The sequence below is a fragment of the Stigmatopora nigra genome, chromosome 12, assembly GCF_051989575.1.
Source record: "Stigmatopora nigra isolate UIUO_SnigA chromosome 12, RoL_Snig_1.1, whole genome shotgun sequence".
Taxonomy (NCBI): domain Eukaryota; kingdom Metazoa; phylum Chordata; class Actinopteri; order Syngnathiformes; family Syngnathidae; genus Stigmatopora; species Stigmatopora nigra.
Genome location: NC_135519.1, coordinates 11,306,847 through 11,319,361, shown reverse-complemented (window position 1 = coordinate 11,319,361; position 12,515 = coordinate 11,306,847). Strand labels below are relative to the sequence as shown.

The following is a 12,515-nucleotide window of genomic DNA, read 5'->3' as shown; positions in this document are numbered from 1 at the left end:
CAAGACTCAGGATTTAATTGTCTGACTTGTCTTTTTATTTATTTATTTTTGCTCAATTACAGGTTCTAGAAGGAAAGCCCATCCATGTGGACTGTTATGGAAACTTGTCACCGCTAGGCAAAAGTGGACAGCAGCTTGTTTTTAATTTCTTCTCCTTTAAGGAAAACAGACTTCCTTTCAATGTGAAGGTAAATGATTTTAAGAATAAGAAAAGTTTTTTTCTTTTCAATGCAGAATCTACATTTTCCATTTTTTTTCTAAGAGTAATTATTTTAAGAATTATCTTTAGGCAGACATTGATATATTATATGTGTTTAGACATCACAGTGTTTTTCACCCCTCGCTAAGGTTTTTGCTTGTATTTTGTACAGATTCGAGATATAGGCCAAGAGCCATGTGGTCGCCTTTCATTTCTTAAGGAGGCCAAAACTTCTAAGGGTCTTGCACAAGCTGCCATTTGCAATTTGAACATTACGCTACCGACACACAGAAAGGTAGGTGTCATGTTTCTGAGACCCGCCCTCATCTCATATCACTAAATTCACAGGTGTCAAGCTCAAGGACAGGTGTTCCATTTCACTTTGTGTAGGCTGCCAACATAAAGGGTTTTTGATGAGTTAAAATTTTGACCAAATTTTCTACAGTCCTCCATGAAATATCACTAAAGTATTGAAATTTTTTTGGTTCAATACACCAGACAATTTTCGTGAATGAAAATATTTACTGTTAAATTGCATTTTGTGAGGATTAAAAATATTTCAATAATATGGAAACCAATACATTAAAATAAACATTTACTCTTTGCCTTCTCTCATCATTTTTCTAAAAAAAACACAAAAATATACAGTAAAAAAACACAAATTTGAGGTTGAAAGTACATGATAAGTACAATTTGGGCCACGAAAAAACTATTATTTTGACACCTGTGAACTACATTCTATTCAAATCAGGAAGAGAAAGACACTAAACTTATTTTATTGGATTATTGTGCATATGAAGCCAGTGATAGGACCCCACAAATAAAAATATGGCGCTTTGCTCTTCTGCCTGCCGGGCTCATTTGACACTTTTGCCACTTTACTTACAAGGAAATGATGCTTTTGCTTGTTATATTTTGCTATTGTTCTTTTTCTAATGCTGCATTTTTTTGTTTTTTCCACCTGATGTTTTCTCTGGTTGTCATTTTTGCTGCTCCATTGTCATCCCTCCATCTCACCACTCCAATATCCACGCTCTCCATTGTCATCTCTTTCCCTCCTGTGGCCGCAATGCATCCTGGGAATCTCCGCAGGATGTGGAGTCTGATCCTGACGATGAGGTAAATAGTCTCCATCGCACCAACAGCTGCTGCTATTTCTGTTTAATTATTCATCCCACCTTTGAAATGTATTGAGTGAATTTCTGCATGAATGGAAACGGCATCCAATCAAATTATTTTACTGCTTTCATTTCAAGTCCATTGAAAAAAAATGCTCCACATCATGTTTGTCATCCATTTGAGTGCAAATCTTAAAGTAGAACCTTATCTTACTCTCAAAGTTCTAGAATACTTATAACAGTGGATTCTTCTTCCTAAATTTAAGGCAGCAACAATAGCGATTCACTGGAAATCCATTATTTTTCTGACAAAACATGAAGACTTAACATTGTTCATGTAGTTTTAGGCAAACATTTTTTTTTCTGTTGAAGCATCTTTTGTTTCTTGGTTTTGTTACAGAATGAAAGGCCAGAACGACGGCATACCTTTGCCTCCCTAGCTTTACGTAAGCGCTACAGCTATTTGACCGACCCGGCGGCGAGTGAGTTCCCCTTTTCTTTTCATAACATGCATGCCACAACATATAGGACATTTTTCTCCAAAAAAAAACTGTCTGAAGGTCCCTTCATATCGTATATTTATATAGATGTTTCTTACATTGACATTGCAGCAGTCTTCCCCATTGCAAACATGGTCATTCATCATTTATTCTCTTTGTGCAACCAACATCTCTCTTGCATGGTTTCACTGTATGTCAAGCTTGGCTAATCCAACTGCACTATATGCTTTTTTGTGTTAAAAATATAAGCAGGTCATGCATTCCGTTCATCAATTCATTTGACGTAAATCTTACTTTTATTGCATTGTGTCAAAATGTTGTTTTTCTTGGTTATTGTCTTTTTATTGGCTTTGTGATTGACTGTATGAGGCTGTGCATCGTTACAGGTTTTGACATTTTCACTCTTAAATTGTGGCTAATTGTGTTTTTCTCTTTAATTGTGGGGTCATTTCTGGCATTGAAAATGAATTATAGGGAAGGAATTGCATGTCAGTCCAACATGGACTAAAAGGAAATCTAATCTCAAATCAGATTAAGTCAAATTAAGCACTTAAAAGGTCAAAGCAATTATACTTTTTGGTAATGTTTTTTTTTCACTTCTATCATGTCATGCATTTTTTTCTGGCACTGTATTTTGTCATTTGTCATGTCCACTTTCCATCTCAAAGGGACCTTCTGTCATATACAATTGTATATTTTGCTTTTTCTACTTGTCAGTGATGCTGTTTCTGACTGAATTTCTCTTTCTTTTATGTTTTCTTTTGGAATTATTTTACTTTCTTTTACTTTTTTGTTGCCTCCTTGTTTTCCTTTTGAATTATTTGTTGAAGAAACATCCGATCGAAGCCCACAAAGAACGCAGCCTTCTGGCTACCCTCACAAACCTGTCTTTTCAACGAGATCTTATCAGGCGTGGCCGCCTGTTGCTGTCGCCGTCCCTGGCCAAGCCAAATCCGGTTTCGGCTCCCTCTCCAGTTCGTCATCCAACACACCTTCCGCCTCTCCGATGAAGTCTGTCTGGTCCATCAACTCGGCCTCCCCCATTAAGACCAACATTCCCGGATCCCCCGCCTCTTCCGTCAAGTCAGTTAGTGACATGGCCTCGCCCATCCGATCTTACAGAACCATCTCCTCTCCCGTCAAAACCGTAGTCCAGCATTCTCAGTACCCGGGCCAGGTGGCCCCCAGTCCCTTGGCGTCGCCGGCAAAAAGCACTTCCGACAGCGTCTCGGTCAAAGGACTGGCGGCGTTGTCAGCCAGGACTTCCCCCATAACCGCCTCCTCCGGGGGTAGTCCTCTTCGTGAAAGGACGTCAATAGCCATGACGCCTCCCACGTCTCCCAAATCCTCACTCAATATGTTCGGTTCCCCTCTCTCCTACAAGACTGTAGTGGGAGGCTCCACTGGTACGGCCTCATCTTCCTCCCCCATCAAAACTGTTCCCGGCCTCTCCTCCGTCCGTTCCTTTTCCTCAGATGTGACGGGCCCTTCGAGGAACCTCTTCTCCTCAATGTCTTCACCACTTAAATCCCATAACCCTCCAAGTGCTGCTGCGCTGATCAATGGGACAGCGTCCCCAGCACAGTACCGCTCCTCTTCCCCCATCTCACTCCTTCCCAGTAGTCTGCAAGAAAGAATACAAGCAACCACCAATGCTGCAACGACAAGTGTGAATGCAGCATTTGATGAGGTTGAAAAAACATTCAATTCTTGCTCGGCTGGCTACGGTACCTTAAAGTCATTGTCCTCGTCTGCGTCCTCCTCATATCAGTCCATCAGGTCCTCGGCATCTAGTTCCTTTTACAATTCGCTCAGGTCCCCTCCGAACGCCACTTCTGCTGGAACTCCCAGCACCGTAACGGTCCCCGTGTATTCTGTTATCAATGTAGTGCCAGAACCCCAGTTTAAAAAGTTACCCGAAGTATCCAAGTCAACTGCTGCTATTCTGTCGCCACGGAAAACTGGGTCCCCAGAGATGAATCCTCAATTGCATTCATCATTTACCAAAAATCTTTCCCCTACCAAACCTCCACTCTTCTCGCCCGGTTTGAAATCGGCCACGACATCCCCTTTATCATCCAGTCAAGAAATCCTCAAAGATGTCGCGGATATGAAAGAGGACTTGATACGAATGTCAGCCATTTTGCAGACTGATCCGGATACGGCGAGTAAAACAATTCACTCCGGTTGTGCAGTAAAAGTAGAAGACGAAGAGCCTTACAGGATAGTGGAGAAAGTAAAACAAGATTTGGTCAAAGTGAGTGAGATCCTTACGAAGGATAGTGCCAAAGAATTAATGGCGAGGGGCTCCTTAGATGACATACGATTCTCAAAAGTTCCTGTAGAACAGCCACCCAGCAACTGGAGCTTTCCCCCGAGATATGAGACAGTGGTTCCTCAGGCAAAATCAAAAAACATTCAGGATAGAGATTTTAATCTTTCTAACGCTGCCGACTATCTAGCCAATGAAGGTAGTGGTTCATTCTCCAAAATGAATGACGCAAAGCATATGGTAGATGAGGGCAAGAGAGAAGTGGATGGCAGGGAGAAGCAAAAACGTGTTCTGAAACCCACTATTGCAATTCAGGAGCAAAAGCTCAAAATGCCCCCGACAACCATGCGTTCGTCACCCTCAGATAAAGAACTAGGCAAGATAGCTGAGGCGCTTTTCGGAGCAGACACCGTTCTGGAATCCCCCGATGATATATCTCATGAACAGGATAAGAGCCCGCTCTCAGACAGTGGTTTTGAAACTAGGAGTGAAAGGACACCCTCTGCCCCCCAAAGTGCTGAAGGCATGGGCCCAAAGGCTCCCTTCCAGGACATCCCAGTCCCCCCAGTGATTACCGAGACTAGGACCGAAGTAGTTCACGTCATCAGAAGCTATGAACCTCCCGATGAGAAGAAACAACCTGCCATGGTTGAAGGAAATTCCATCAGGTATATTGATTCTGAGTCTAAAGGATATGCCAATCAAGCTCCATCCAACTCTGAGCTCAATAAAGGATATTCGGTAAGAGTTGTACCGGATGAAGGAATTCGATTAAAGGAGGAGACTCACATCACTACTACTACAAGGATGGTGTACCACAAACCGCCCGGCAACGAAGCCGTATCAGAACGATGTGAAGAGACGATGTCTGTCCATGATATAATGAAGGCCTTTCAATCCGGGAAAGATCCTTCTAGGGAACTTGCTGGACTCTTTGAGCACAAAACCGAGGAAACGTCGCAGAGAGGCTCTGAAGACGTCAAGCCAAAAGTCGAAAGGATAATTGAGGTCCATATTGAAAAGGGTGGTAAAACAGAACCGACAGAGGTCATCATCAGGGAGACTAAAAACCAGACAGACAATGAATTGTATTACTACCCAGAAAATCGACACGATGGCAGGGATCCTGGAGAAGTTCCCGTATATTTTGACCCCTCCAAATGTAACAATATTGAAGACAGCCGTCCTAGTTCAGCCCAACTAATAGCAGACGAGTCCTATAAGACCTTAAAATTACTTAGCCAGCAATCTGTAGAGTACAATGATGATGAATCCTCAGACCTAAGAGGAGAATCTTATAATTTTGCTGAGAAGATGCTACTGTCAGAGAAATTTGATCAGTCTCATCCCGACGCTGAGGAACGAATTAGGGATAGGTCTCACGTCCATTCCCCTGACAGAAGTCGAAATGACAATAGGTCAGCAGGTCCCAGGACAGAATATATTTTTCGTTCGTCGCGAAATGTATTTGACACATCAGGTAGAATGGCCAGCGCTGATGATAACTATGAAACCATGACACTTTTGCAACACTCTTCCGAGCCTCGTAGCCCAAAGCAATCTGTTTGGATGCGAGTGTCGACAGACGACACAGAACGTAAAGAAAGAGATCAAATTATGTATGAGGAGAGAGTAGATAGAACTGTAAAAGAAGCAGAGGAAAAACTTAGTGAAGTATCTCAGTTCTTTAGAGACAAAACAGAGCAGCTCAATGATGAAATGTCATCTCCAGAGAGAAAATCTCGGAGACCAGACTTTAGGGAATCGAGGTCTGGGCCTAGTTCCACACAAAGTAGCCCGGAGAGATCCGTTTACCGAAATTGTGCTAGTGGGGAGGAATGGAGCAGAGAAAGATTGAGAGACAAGTTCAGTGCTAATGATAGGAAATGTTCCAGTTTACCCAGTAGTCCCGAGAGGAGAGTGTTGCGGCAGTATAGTGATTCCGACTGTAGAAAACAGTCAGATGGGAAAACTGAAAGCTCCAAACCCTTTCAAATGTCCTCTTCCAAAGTGAGTGCAGTGAGGCTTAAGTTTGAACAAGAAGCTCAAAAACAAGATAGAGGTCCAAATAGTGGCCAAAATTCAAATCCCCCAATTAGGAAGCTCCATGAAAGTAAGCTTCCGGTGTACCAGGTGTTTGGAGGTTGTAATGTTCCAAAAACACCAGATAGTCCGTTAAACCAGAGAAGAGGTCAGGAGAGTGAGTCCAAGTTCTCACCAATTCATCAGCCCAGTGGGAAAAATCAGGAAGATAAGAATTTATACAAAACCTGGGAGAACCAAGGGTATGGGAACTATAAGGTCCAATCTCCTAAATCATCCCAAACATTGGCTCATGATTCTCTACAAGATGAGAGTAGTAGTGATTCTCAAAAGCAAGAAACTACAAAGAAAATTATTTACACTGAATTTGTTGTCCGTGAGAGTCCAAATAGCAACGAAGGTCTAAAAAAAAACTCGGAATCTCAAATTCCCGTAAGAAAATCTTCTAATTTTTCTGAAAATTGCAGATCCCCTCCTACCGAGAAGGAAGGTTCTCACACGCCGGTCCTATGCCGAAAACCGATACACGGTAGCTTTGAATCAAATAAATCTACTAGTGGCTCATCAGGCAAATCCACAGACTCAGTATTTAGCCAGTCAAATATCATTTGTAATGGCATTGACAGTGACCAAATAGAGTATTTGGATGATGAAAGTTCTGAAATGATCACAGAAGGTTACAAAGATATCAAACCCTTACCTGTATATGTCAGTATTCAAGTAGGCAAGCAGTATGAGAAAGAAACAGCTTCTGGGCAGCTGGGAACGTACAAAAAAATAGTAAGCCATGAAAGTAGGACAATACATGAGACAAGAGGGACATTTTACAGTGTCAAACCAAAGCAGTCTCATCAAGGTAGTCCTGAAGATGACACTCTCGAACAAGTGACGTCCGTGGAGAGTTCTGGGAAGAGTCCTTTTACTCCCGAAACTGATGACATTAGCTTGGCATCACGAATGGCTGACTCTGTGATTGGCTCTATGGCTGGAATGCCAAGTCCCATCCCTGAGGAGTCAGAAGAGGAAGATGGTAAGACCTTCATCTACAAGGAGCCTTTGAAAGAAAAATCTAGGCAAGCGGCATCGGAGAACCACAGCAAGAAAAAGGAGGCAGAGAAACAGAAGTTAAAAGGGGAGAAGAGAGTTGCTTATATAGAATTTCCACCACCTCCTCCTTTAGACACAGAACAGTCCCACCCTGAGAAGAGAAAGTCTTTGGCATCTTCTGAGACGGAGACAGAAATGATGGAGGTAAACCTCCAGGAGGAGCATGACAAGCACTTCTTAGCCGAGCCTATAATCAGGGTCCAGCCTCCATCCCCCGTTCCTCCTGGAGCTGATAACAGTGACTCAAGCGACGATGAGTCTGTCTTCCATCCAATCCCTATCAAAAAGTATACCTTCAAAATGAAAGAAGATGGAGAGAAACGCTCAAAATTCCGAAAAGCGGAGAAAAATGGAAATAAAGAGGCTGGAATCAATGGTCTGGTAAAGGAGGGGGAAGATGCTGATCTGGAACAAAATGGGAACGACCAATCAATTACTGACTGTTCCATAGCAACCACTGCTGAATTCTCCCATGACACAGATGCCACTGAGATCGACTCGTTAGATGGATATGATCTCCAAGATGAGGACGATGGACTAAGTGAGGACCCAAAATCAAGCCTATCCAATGATGTAAAAGCAGCTGATGGCTCTTTTGTTCAATCTAAGCTGGAAATGATTGAGGAAGAAAGGTGTGAGGATGCAGGGAATAGTGGGACTTCCAAAAACAATCCTTCTTCTACCAAAAACTCTGGAGAAGAAATAGATTACACCCTGGAAGGAAGACATCCAGAAAGGCAGAGCTTTGCTGACAATTACTTTGGCCAACTGGAAGAGGATATTAATTCAACCTTTAAAACAGTAGCCACTAAAGGCCTGGACTTTGATCCGTGGTCTACCAAAGGAAGCGATCACGATGGTGTTTATGACTCTAAAACCAAAGATGAAGATCCCAAACCCTTTGGTTTATCGGTGGAGGACAAATCGCAGGCCACGACACCTGACACAACCCCCGCTCGAACACCGACAGATGAGAGCACACCAACTAGTGAGCCTAACCCCTTCCCTTTCCACGAAGGGAAGATGTTTGAGATGACCCGCAGTGGTGCTATTGACATGAGCAAGCGGGACTTTGTTGAAGAGAGGCTTCAGTTTTTTCAGATTGGTGAGCATTCCTCTGACCCTCAGACAGGGGAAAGGGGGAAAGGGGGCAAGATCCTAGGTGTAATTTCTTCTCAGTCAAAAACAGGGGAGAGGGCCACAGTAGACGGGCAGGTGAAGGTTACCGATATAACCACGGGCAGCAGTACGACACCAGCAACGGCGAAATGCAGACCTTCGCACCCTGGCAGCGACTCCGGCTTTGCCGGTACCGACGTACCCGCCTGCGAGGCCGTAGCCGAGACCGCCTCCTCATGCACAATCACAGCCTCCAAAGTTGATCCCAAATTACGCACCCCAATTAAGATGGGAATAGCGGCCTCTATAACTGTGAAAAAAGACTCAGGGGATCTCAGCGATTTTAAAGATGAGATATCAGAGGGCCAGGTTGTACCCGAATATATCAGTATAGAGAGTCAGGGTACAGAAGGCCAGTCTAACAAAGACAGAGAGTCCCAGTCAGAGACAAGAGAATACCCTTCTGAAAACTGCAACAACAATAATAACCTCGAGTCCTCCAGCATACAGGCCAATTACATTCAGTGTGGCAGCGTGGTGTTCAACCTACAGTCCTCTTCTGAGCCCACGCTTCAAAAAGCCAGCAGGATAGAAACATTGGGTTGTAGGGATTTGGAAGAGAAAGTAGAAATAGCTCATAGTAGCGGCCAGGTTCCGCAGCAGCAAAGCGTACCGGCCAAAGACTGTGAGGCAAAAATACCCAGGTCCAGGCTTCCAGTCAAAGCATCAGGGCGCTCGGGTCACACCCAGGGAACGGCCATAGGCAAGCAGAAGCCCAAACAAACCGTGAAACTCGAGGCCAAGAAAAGAGGGGAGCCGGCTATCGCCAAAGTAGAACCCAGGTCGAGAATACCAGTCAAGGATAGTAAGAAAAGCAGCAGCTCCACGGCCACGATTAGTTCGCATTCCGTTAGGGTTACTTCACGGCCAACTCGGCCTTTGGCTAGTGAAAGAGCAGCCATAAAGTTGCCCTCGAGGTTACCATTGAAGGATAGGCAGGTCGGCAAAGGGTCAGGCGAAGGGGCGTCCAGACAGGATAGACGAGAAACCCCCAGTGAGATTTGTAAACGCACCATTGAATACTTTAAAGACATTAGCGGAGAGACGATAAAGTTGGTGGACCGCCTGTCAGACGAGGAGAAAACCAAGCAGACAGAGCAGTCGGAGGAAGACAGCACCTCCCGGAGCACCTCGCTGTCAGACACCTCGCAGCCTTCCCAACCTTTGCAGCCCTCGAACTCGTCCAGGTCTGGTAGAGGTTCGAGGGCCGAGGCCGGGGACGGGGCCGGGGACGGGGCCTCGTCCGTAGGGGCAAAGGTGGCGAAGACGGACAGGGCCTCTGGCAGCCAGAGGAACAGGAGGAGTAGGCGGACTGGTGGGAAGGAGGGCAGTCAGGGACTCACGGGGTCTCGAACACCTCCCATCGCAGAGATCAAGCCTAGTTTGTAAAACTTTCACACTATCAAATACATCTATATATTGACCGATTTCACTTATAGTTGCATGACATGTTGTGGTCGTTGAATTGATTGATTGGAATGCTTGTGGCCTGTTTATAAATATATATGTAGACCTAGATTCCCTCAGAAAAGTAGCTGTCATTCAACCATCATCATTGATGTACTGTTTCCTGTATCGTCTCTGTTTTGAGATTCCTCTCCTTGTGTAAAATCCTTTTATCCAACCCTGTGTGTCCAATAGCAAGCCAGTTTTAGTGACTACTACACTGGCACAAATCCCTGGTTTATTTTTCTCTGTTCTGGACAAAATTGTCCTATTTATCAATGTAGTTTCGTCAGAAGTCTTCATAGACTCCAAATAGCGCATGTTTACCATTTAGATTTCGACATAGAACGTTCCACCTTAGATTTTAAGATCTTTTTAGAGTTGTGGTATGCTTTGTTTTGTGTGATTCTCATGACAGTTAATGCTTGCTAAAAGATGACATAGCACAAATAGCCGTAGACCACCACATGTATCGTGTGTAATTCCTTTTCTTGCCATCACGCTTGTGAAAATGTCAACGTAAAACCAACAAAATATTGTCATTTTAAGATTTGCAGTTGCAATCCAGTTTCCTTACGTTGAAAACTGGAAAAATGGCCAGAAAAGGAATTGTGTCTGTTTTATCTCTTAATAGAAGAGAACAGGAATGGACAAAATGTTAACGAGTCACTGTCCTCTGTTTCTACAGGTCCCCAAAGTCCTTGTGAGAGGACAGATTTGCGTATGGCCATTGTAGCTGATCACCTGGGACTCAGCTGGACAGGTGAGGATTGAATATTTTTGACTACTTACTTGCAAGTACCCTACGACCGTTAAGAACGGCTTCTTAGAGGTTTACTTTGCGTTTCTTGTCACAGAACTGGCTCGGGAAATGAATTTTACAGTAGACGAGATCAACCAGATACGATTGGAGAATCCGAACTCATTGACGGCACAGAGTTTCATGCTATTAAAGAAGTGGGTCAACCGGGAAGGAAAAAATGCCACAAGTGAGACTTTTTGTCAGTCAAGTCATAAATTCGACCCACTTTCAGTCTTCACAATGAGTATTTTCTAATGTATTTTTCAGATTGTTTGACATCATTTCATTTTTTACAGCGGATTCCTTGACTGCAGTCCTGACCAAAGTCAATCGGACGGATATTGTGACTTTACTGGAGGGCCCAATTTTTGACTATGGTAACATTTCCGGCACGAGATGTTTTGCTGATGATCATGCGGTTTTCCGGGATCAGGCTGATGGTAAAGTTTAGCTCTGATTAGCTGACCTATTACCTCTCCCTGCTATCATGTAGTTTCTCACTGTTGTTTGGAATGCACTACATTGCATGGATCCCAATCTAGCGCCAATTCCAATTTGTAGAGATTGTGGTTTAAAGATTAGATTGAAATTATGTTTGGACAACTGTTTCACTTCAATTCTTCTCTGAAGTTTTTCACAGCACAAAAAAAATTCTTGCCTAAAACTGAAAACTACAGTGTCTGAGTTGTCACAAACGTCCAATCAGGCAAATCCTATTTGAAATGCATGCTTTGAGATACTCTGATCTTTTTGCTTTGCCTTATTTGACTTCATTGTAGCTTCCATGACTCTGTGTAAGAAAAATGGCACAGTTTCGTTCTCCTAGAGTTCCTCCAGTTCCTCTGAGCCTTCCTTGGATAGATGAGAGTTGCGCTTCTACTCTTCCTGCCTCCCATCACCTCCTCCTCAACGCCACCCACTGCTGATAACAGCTCTTAATCATTTAAGAGTTACTCCACATTACTAATAGCAATCCCCCTGCAAATATTCCTGTTTTCTTTGAATTCATCACTAACATTATTTCCCCCTTCTTTCTTCTTTGACTTTTCTCATCCATCCACCCAAAGTATGTGTAATCATCCCATTAATTCCAAGCAGTCCTGCCTTCATCCTGCATACAAGCCCCTCCACCTCCTCCCCTCCTCTCACCCCGAGAGCATTAACCCCAAGGCGCTCTCCCAGTTACGAGTTTTCTATTTTGTTAAAAGACTTGGCACCTCCACGGCATCTGGAAAAGCATTTTACCTTTACACAGCCACCTCCCAACTTCCCCCACTCCCATTCCCCACTTGCAGACCCACGGCAGTCCCCTTCTTTCCCTTTCTCACCACATCCATCCTCCCCCGTGCCCCTCATCACTTCACCAGCACCTCCATTTATACCATCCTCACCCCCAACCTCTCCTTCTCAAACAGAACCTGCATCTGCAGATTTATTCCAAAATACCCCAGAATTCAGTTGTGATGCCACCACCCTCTCCCTCCCCGAACCCGCCACCCTCACCCCCGTACTGGAACATACTTCAACATCCTCCCCAAGTGATATGGCTTATACTTCTCGCCCAGTTTCCCCTCTCTCCTTGCCTGCCGTCTCTCCCTGCGGGTCCCGCTGTCCAAGTCCAGGTCCTCTATCCCCGCCTCTCCGCTCCCTGCATCAATGCCATGCATGCCCTTGCTCTTGTCCACCTCCCACTCGTACCCGCATCGACCCAACTTCACTGGAAATATTCTTGTAGCATCATTTATATTAGTGGTTCTCAAAATTATTATCTGGAAAATAATTGGCCATGTCAGAATTGTGCAACAATTAGACTATCATACATTATAAGATAATTAAGCATGTAAACCTG

At 44.0% G+C, this 12,515-nt stretch overlaps 1 protein-coding gene across 8 annotated transcripts in view; it reads left to right on the top strand.

Annotated features, from left to right (window-relative positions):
• LOC144205416 (ankyrin-3-like) overlaps window positions 1–12,515 on the top strand; it is a 54,201-nt gene that overhangs the window by 36,056 nt on the left and 5,630 nt on the right. For 3 of the 8 annotated variants that reach the window (XM_077729779.1, XM_077729778.1, XM_077729776.1), the window contains exons 7-14: window positions 63–188; window positions 372–494; window positions 1,292–1,318; window positions 1,718–1,799; window positions 2,648–9,799; window positions 10,553–10,627; window positions 10,722–10,853; window positions 10,963–11,106. In XM_077729779.1, coding sequence (XP_077585905.1) covers window positions 63–188; window positions 372–494; window positions 1,292–1,318; window positions 1,718–1,799; window positions 2,648–9,799; window positions 10,553–10,627; window positions 10,722–10,853; window positions 10,963–11,106 — 7,861 coding nt within the window. Of the gene's footprint in view, window positions 1–62; window positions 189–371; window positions 495–1,291; window positions 1,319–1,717; window positions 1,800–2,647; window positions 9,804–10,552; window positions 10,628–10,721; window positions 10,854–10,962; window positions 11,107–12,515 lie in introns of those variants that run through there. The other 5 variants (XM_077729780.1, XM_077729777.1, XM_077729781.1 and 2 more) reach the window with 4 other exon arrangements.